The sequence below is a fragment of the Tigriopus californicus genome, chromosome 6 (assembly GCF_007210705.1).
Source record: "Tigriopus californicus strain San Diego chromosome 6, Tcal_SD_v2.1, whole genome shotgun sequence".
In the NCBI taxonomy this organism is placed as follows: Eukaryota; Metazoa; Arthropoda; class Copepoda; order Harpacticoida; family Harpacticidae; genus Tigriopus; species Tigriopus californicus.
In genome coordinates this window covers 5,112,628-5,121,241 of record NC_081445.1, presented here as the reverse complement: position 1 = coordinate 5,121,241, position 8,614 = coordinate 5,112,628, and the positions used below count along the sequence as shown (strand labels likewise).

The window sequence follows — 8,614 nt, the reverse complement described above, 5'->3', positions numbered from 1 at the left end:
TCACTGGAGTTTTCTGTCCTGAACGGTATAGCTCCAAAATCAGATCGAGTTTCATTTTTTTGGAGGCCATTCTGGACAAATTTGGGATGTTTTTGGGATGGGATCAAGTAGCATCGATGGTAAACAAGCAACAAGGATATTTTTGGGTGAGAATTTTCAACGAGCATGTCGTTCACAAGTTCAGTCTCAATTCTATTTGACCATACAGTAATGTATGAAAAGCGACCCTCATAAACAAACCCATTTGAAGGGAACTTCGTCTGGATTTTTAGACCGCTTTTTTTCAAGCAGTATTTTCATTACAAGTCTATTTGCATATTGAGCTTAGAGGATTTTTCAAAAACCTTAGACTCCTAACTTGGACCCCCGTTGCTCACGGAAGCGCGGTCACTCCCTTAAACATTTCTTTCGCCCACTTAGTGCAACCTTGTACACTATTACGGCAGGATTCGTGATTGTGAATAGTAGTGCTACATGGTCTATTTATCTCTGACTCCGATATCAAGCTAATATGGCGGCTGCCAACTGACTGTCGACCAAATAAACGTGGAACACACACTAAAGGCGGCGTCACGTTTTTCTTCCCCGATCGACTGATCTCTGAGCCCCGAATCCCGAACGAAACTCGATCTTGATGGCTCGATCGAGCTCACACTTTTACGTGCTGCCACGGACGAAAAGCGGATGATGCCGTCCTCTTCTCTTTGGCAATCAACTGTACGTAGTACGCAAAGCATCCACTTGCAATGCAAACCTAACACAAAACATATACTAGAATCGTACGAAGATAGGACTTTCCCAACTAGCGACCGACACACCCGAAAGAAGCGAGTGAACCCCGGGTGTGTTTGAAAGCCTCAGAGACCAACCACCGAGTGGGGTGCGATCTCATTGCGCTGTGGTCGTGACAACTTGTGAAGAAACGCACTCAGAGCACTTTTTTTCGCGAAGAAAAATTTCGGGAGAAAGTTTTCGGGAAAGGACTTTGAGGGTTCTATTTACGTGTAATCATGAATTACCAAATGATTCGCCACCGATTAAGTTGGGTCTTGGTGGTGGGCTTTGGGGTTACCCTTTGCATGGTGTTAATCATCCAACCCGGTTACCCAACGGAGAAGTCGTTTGCCCCGATTCAAAATCATTTGGAGCGACTGACACAGGCTCTTAACAAACAATTTCGTCAAAGTGAGATTCGAGTAGACGATGCTCGACCTCATCAATCTAGGAATATTTTAGGTAAGGACAATTCTTCACGCATTCACATTGCAATTCTAAAACTAGACCACATTATTCACCCTGATCAGTTCTGCTGTCTATCGCATAGAGTGATGATCTAGTTTTTAACTTCCTCTCGTTATCATTAGCAAGTACGTATGAGTAAGGGACTTACGTATAATATGGCACGAGAACCTACGTGTGTAGTTGTGTTGGTGTCATGTTCTCTGTGTAATGCCACTTCAAAGTTGAATTTCAATTCAATTTTGAAATGAATGACAGTGTGACCATGCGTTTTAACATAAACGTACCATCGCTCAAGAAATTCAAAATGCGCCAATCAGTAGGCCAAAATGAATGCGAAAATCATCCAAAAGACACTGATTGGTCCCCTATCACTCAAGGGCAATGCATGACTCAAATGAACCCGGGTTTGAAAGAAATTCAAAGATTGAATATGATTATTGTCCCTTCTGCATCTATCGTGTCAGGAGAAGGGAATTCAACAACAATGCAGTTCGAAGAACTGATTGATGAAAAGTCGACATACCTTATGTATCAAATTTCGATTATACCAGCTGTTGTGTTGAATTCAACCCTTGACATTGAGGTAGAGTCTCAGACACATCTACAAGACACACATTTCATACAACAAATTGCACCGATCCTGTCTGAGCTTTTAGAAAGTTAGGGGAAAATTAAGCCAGTGCTTTGAACTTGCAAGCTTGACCATGAATTCGTCTTTCTTATGATCAAAAGCTAACATTAGCAAACATCTTTTAAGCGGGCGTTTCCTCTGGCCCCAATAGTTTTGTTTCTACTAAAGTTGTGACATATTATCTTTAAACGTTATGCCACGGAACTGGCTTCTATCAAACAGAGGACAAAACAACTCTAATCTAAAAAAGAATGGCCAAGTCAAGAAAATTGAAAATTTACTCCAAAAGTATATTAAACCGTCGTAATTAACAAGATGTGTTTACTTTCTAACCAAAAAAAAGGTTGTTCGAAATGGAGGCAAATTTGAGCCTCTTGGGCTGCAATAATTTTACTGGGTCTTTCCGATTTTTGCAGCACTGAAAGTGAGACCCATATGAACCAAACGAGCAAAAACGAGGTTGGGTCTGATAGATGTAAAATCGCTTGTAAAGATATTGGGCAAAATAATTCTATGGTTTGGGAATACCCTTATTTAGATCTTTTAACTTGGAGCTAAATGTAAAATCTGTTGACACTTGCCCTCCAATTTTTTTTGTTCACTTGCAGCGGTTTACGTTTGAATATCGTCACAGAAAATTGTGGGTTTTACGTATTAGTTAAGTATGGTCCCACAAAAACCACAACTACAGCACTTTGTCCCAGCAAAGTTAACCCACATAGTCACTTGAATATGCTCAAACCTGTTTGCCGATCTTTACAACATTTTTCCTTCATTGTTGTTTTCTTTACGTGCATGACGAATCGGTGGAATGATTCATTTCAAATCATGAGCTTGATACCTGTAAAAATGCATAGCTTGAGTCCTCAAAAAAACGATTGAGCGCACTTTCACTACGCTCTCGGGTGTTTTAAAGACGTTATTTTTTATCTCACTCTATGAAGTAAATTCCTCTTGCAAGCGATTCCAGAGCCCAATTTTTTTTATAACTTGAACTACTCTTCACTGCCATCTTTTTTTGGTGCAAGATTTATTCCTTCTCTAGAAACAACTTGGTTGTCGTGTTGAACAATGGTGAAGCTTTTGGCGCAGCTCAAACTAAAAATATAGATAAAATAAGCAAAAGCAGCTACCACTTACGGAACAAAAAGCACAGCAAAAACCGTACAAGTCTGGACGTGCGAGTATTGATGCCTTATTATATCAATGACTAATACTTAGTTGATCTTTTATCTCAGCCTGTGGTCGAATGAAGCGTTGAAAAAAGAAAACTTGAGCTGAACTTTAAATCGACCCTTCATACGTAAGGCAATTCAGGCTTCGACTCCGTCACAATGATCATCTGATGCACTATCCACCTGATGAATCACAAGAGGATGCAATTGAAAAAAGTCTCCAACTTCTCAACAATGTTAGAACATTGGATATGAGAACGAGATAGCAATATTGGGGTTTTTGTTCCCTCCCTTCTTTGTTGGGAGGAACTACTATCATTATCATCATGATGTGATTTGCTTGAACGCTGGAAAACAAACAATCCATGACCCACCTAACAGCACCTACCAAGCTTTTAAGTGGAGCAATGAAGACCATGAAAATAGGAGGACCTAATATGGAGATCAATGAAATCCGATTGGACATCATGTATGTCTCTGAGGGTTGCCTTAATTTTAAGGTTTGACAAGATCAAGATAGACTACATCACCAATGTTAGTTTTTTAAGTCATTTCTATTTACAAACGTCGTATTCTCATATTGTCATGACAATTGTATTTTTATTTTACAGTTCTAACGAAGAGATAACTAAATATGAACATATAAAGGAAATAATTGTGCACAGTAAATGGGGTTTCCATTAAATTGCCTGCTTGATGCAGCACTCTCCTATTGGGCAAGCGACGTTTGGAAAGTCACGTTTATTGGTCAGATACTCCAAATTATAAGCAAATGATCACAAATGTTACAAGGTAAAAGCTGTACATCATACCATGTCAAAACTTCCCTTACTTATTCATTTATTTCTGGCGTTTTCGAGAAAGAGATCAATCGGCAAAGCCTTCATTTTACCACTATTGAACAACCTGTCCTGTGTTGCTTAACAGATGTAGCGTTTGTTATCGTTTATGTTTGGTTACTCAAAGTTATAGCTCCAACATTGTCTGTGATCGATATACATCGTTCGAAAACGATAATCCCGAGCAAAACTCTGAAAGTGCAAGTGTAATGCAGATAAACAAGTTAATTATTCACCCCGTTGAGAAGGGAGTACTGTAGAAATTCTCAAGTAATGGAGCGACAAAACAGAAGTGGATTGTTCATCGTACACTATGTTGCCAAACTACCAAAACGTGTACAAGAAAATAAAAACAATACCTCAACCTGACATTCGTAATGGAGAGACGTCGAGGTTAAATTCACGTGATCAAATTCGCCAATTGTCAAAGAACCCGTCACAGGTTTAAAGCCAGTCTCAACAACGAGACAAACATTTCCTCTCAAGAGCTCAAACTTTGGTATTGCACAACAAGTTGAGGTTATGATGAGCTATGACAGATAAAATGCCCCACAGGCTGAACCTACTGATTTCAAAGGGTTGTGTGTTTTATCCTTGTCTTATGTGATATGGTTATTCAAGAAAAAGAAATATTCTTTTCTCGCTATTCTTGTGTAGTCTGCCAGCAACAAGTCAGACTAAAACACTGTAACATAAAGAGTAAGGAGCCATGATGCGGTCTGTCGAAAACATTATTTCTGGTTCTAAGCAACTCAATGAGTATATTTTGAAATCAGCTTTGCATATAGGGCAGTCAACGTCAAGTGTACGCACCCTCGCGGCACTTAGGTCTCAGAATCTTATGAAATTCCACACATTCAATAACAAGGTTGAAGTAAGACAACATCTAGAATTTCAGCCTTATGGGATCCACTTGACCATTCGATTGAATTGTAATAAACAAATGCATAATATGACATTCGACCTTTGCCAAACTTCAATCCGGATTGTCTCTTTTTTGCGTGTACATGGCTTTATGCGTGCTTTTAGAGTAATCCAAGAACAAAATGGGATCTCAATGGGTAAAGACTTCGTCAAAAAGTGTGAACAATTGACATGAAATGCCCTATGTGGCAGTTAAAAGCCTAAGTGAATTTTCAGACCAATCGAATTATCATCGCAGAACTGATAGCAATTCAACTATAGATGAGAGTAAGACTATAACTTGAGATTGAACAGATGTTTTCGAAAAAGAGAGATGAAATTTTGACTCTCTTCCATCAAGTTTCATTTTTACAGTCAAATATAAAAACGCGTCTACGGCCTTCCATAAGCCGTTGAAGTCGACATAATTCGCTTACCCCCACGGATTTTCTCAAGTATCAGGGCACCAAAGGAACATAAAATCCTTAGGGTTAAAAAACTTTGTCGACTTCAACGGCTTAAAGAAGATTGTAGAGCTCTACGCGTTTTTATCTGATTTTTTTTTGATATTTGGGTGCTAGGGTCGGAGGGATGGGCCTCGCCCGGCCAGCGAAGCCAGTCATCACATGGTCCTTATACTTCTTCCGATAGGCAGTGTCGTGTCCGTATCAGTTTGGTCCTACGTCTGTGGGCAGGGTTAGCGTCTAAAAGTTTCCTTCAGAAGGTCGGGGAAGAGATTTGAACCGGGGATCTCTCTCGTATTAGGGAACTGCGCTAACCACTACACCACGTCTCCTCCCTAAAATTATGTAATGAAACTTGATGGAAAAAAAAATTAAAAGCTTATCCCCTGAGCTCGTATTTTGGAAAATATTTGTTCATTCTAAAGCTACAGGCCTAGTCTCGTCTATACTTGATTTGCCCTCGTAAGAACCCAGTCACCACAATCAACCTTTTGCATGATTGTTGTGTCAATTGTCCTTCCAATGAATCCTCATGGTAAAAAGACGACCTGTTACTTATCAATAAAAGCCTGGATTGGGTTTAGATTTGGCATGTGAGTTCCCACAACTCATATCTAATTAATCTTATCAAGGAAAGTTGAGTGGCTTAATTGCAATGCAAAGCAATGAAAATGCTCAACTGAATGCCCAAGAAGATGTATCCATGTATTTCGTTCTTATTAATCTAATGCAAATTGACATGATAATTGAAAGAATCAGATAGCCCGCAGGTGTTAATATGAATTTAAACTCTCAAGTTAATGTTAAGAGCTTTAATGTCTTGAAAGATTGGAATCAGAAAGCAACAGAAATATTGAAAACAATATTGAATGCCGTTATTCATGAATCAATTAATGGTGTCTTCAAGGAATCAGTGAATGGTAGTATCGTTCAAGTAAATATCCAATGATGTTGCTCATAGCAGTACATTTTCTTACACAGTGCACCAATTCAAGATATGTTTCAAGACTTTTTTGTTTTTCGGATCGTTTATTTAGCTAAAGGGCGCCAGTTGCCAAACCACGCATGTCTCTGCATTCAGGGTCCATAACCTCAGCTGGCTTGGCGGGAGTGATGCTTCCCTCCCAAGAACTCTACCTGTGATGGCAAGCGAAGTGCCTCAACATTTTGAAAGCAATATACAACTGATGAACTATTGAATCAAATTGATTTGACAAATGCCAAAACCCGCACATCTGACATTTGACCTTACTTTCAGTTGGCATAACTTAAGACATGTTTCCAAACGGCGACTTATCAAAAAGAACTAGATCTCAAGGAGCCAATTGGTTCAAATAGCGCTTGTTAACGGTAAACTCACAACATCTATTTATGCCACTTTTCTCAATACTTTCTCCTATTGTGTTTTTAAGCATATTTGTATATTGATATGAGCTACTTCTACAAAGGGTATTTTTCCTCTTATGCTTGTAGCGATGAAATTTGTTCTTAGGTTTCTTGGCATTTGAGCAAACTACATACAAAGAAGTATTGTGGATACAACCGTATGAGAGAGGCAAGGCTGACAATTAATTGTGGCTTATCTTCATTTTTTTGTCATTTTGTAGAATGCATTCATTCCCATTGCTTCAATATGGTTTATATGGTCAATTTGAATTTCATATTGCAAGTATGGGCACATTTGAGTCACAAATCTTAAGATCTATCAACTCATAGAAAAGATTGAAGCACATTTTAAAACCAATCTTTTCCGAAGCTTCTTAAGTCAAAACCGAACTATTTCTCCGACCTCTGACCATTGCCCTTAGGAGGTACCAAAGTTTGCACAGGATCAATATCGCCAATCCGTCAAGAAATATCACAGATATGAGAAAACCAGCCTTAGGAAATAGAAGGCAAATTGCACAATCAGCAACATCTCCACTGAGAGTTTCCTGTAATAAATTGGCCCATTTAGCCTGCAGAACAACAGTCAAGTGAGCATTGTCTTGTGATGAAAAATGATGCTTTGCAAACTCAAATATTCCACTAATCAAAAAGCCGGCATTTAATTCCGACTCTCTCTTGAACTAATCCAAGGATAACCAATTCAATGTTAATATATATTAAGTCGTGATTGGGTGCCTTCAATTTGTTTCAATAATACCAACCCTACTTTTATCGCTCCACACATTCCGTTGGATTCTCAAAGCCAAACATGTCTCTTGGAACCATATCTCAGAAAAAAAGCTGCACAAATGTTTTAGGATAAGAGAATATTGCTTTAATGTTGCATTGTTTCATGTTAAATAATGATTTTTAATCGTATGCAAGGTTTGTGATGGCTATTTATTCTTTTCACAGGTAACAAAAATTGCAGGGCAGTCCAATAGATGTTTTTATTAGTATTAAAATAATAACATCTGTATCATTTACTTCGCAAAGATTCAAGTTGGTTAAACCACGTTTCTGAATACGTGTCGTTAAATGTAAGGACAACCCTGCACAAGGTTAGACCTGTAAAAAGTTACAAGTGCAGGCCCAAAATTTGCAACAGGTGAGTTTGTTAATACAATTATGTATTCTAGAATTGAGTGTTTCTCATTGGGAATGTGAATTTTCATTCCACTAGTCATTGTTTTTAACGTCATTCTTGTCATTGCTGCTATGCTATTGTTGGCGAACTGTTATAGCACTTTGGAAAAAATCTGCTGTTCAAGCCACCAAGTAGGCCAAAATTATTTTTTTCTTCATCGTCATCTTCCCTCATCTAATTTTGCACTCGATGCATTAAGTCGGCGACCTATTTACAAAACTTGGGAAGCATGGCTGAAATCTTGGTCGAATCAAGAGGGAATCTGATCACTAAGCTCTCAATACTAAATAAGAAGAATGCTGTGTACCTAGTTGAATTATAATGAAGCAAGTAAAAAATTGTCAAAAATGATCTAAAACAAAAGCATCGAATATTCATTATACCCAACATTCAAGTGTATGAAAAAAGAGTGGCGCAAATATTGTGACTCTCTCCACCAACTTCAACAAGACTAAGTGAGTTGGTTTGGTCCCTTTGAGTCGGTTTCGACTCGACAAAAGAGTTAGGTGGGAAGTTTCTTCCAAGCTTCACTGGGATGTTTCGATTGGCATCAAGTGGTTCCCTCGGTTCAAAGAACTGAAATTCATGCGTCATTACACAGATGGTAGCTTCACACTTGCGGGCTTCCAACTCATTCACACTCTTTTCTCATGGTTTAAGAACCTCTTAAAGCCATCTAAGAATGCACAATACACACACGGGCGCTGCAAATCAAGTACCTCACACCTTCGTCGCAAAAAGCCTTCCTTTGATTTTGATTGACTTAACAATAACGGTTTGAGGGG

At 38.7% G+C, this 8,614-nt stretch overlaps 1 protein-coding gene across 1 annotated transcript in view; it reads left to right on the top strand.

The window, feature by feature from the left end:
- Positions 1-494: 494 nt before the first annotated feature.
- LOC131882819 (uncharacterized) overlaps positions 495-8,614 on the top strand; it is a gene marked incomplete at its 3' end in the record, with an annotated part of 15,065 nt that continues 6,945 nt past the window's right edge. The window contains 1 exon segment of the mRNA XM_059230089.1: positions 495-1,236. Within this exon segment, the coding sequence (XP_059086072.1) occupies positions 1,011-1,236 (226 nt within the window).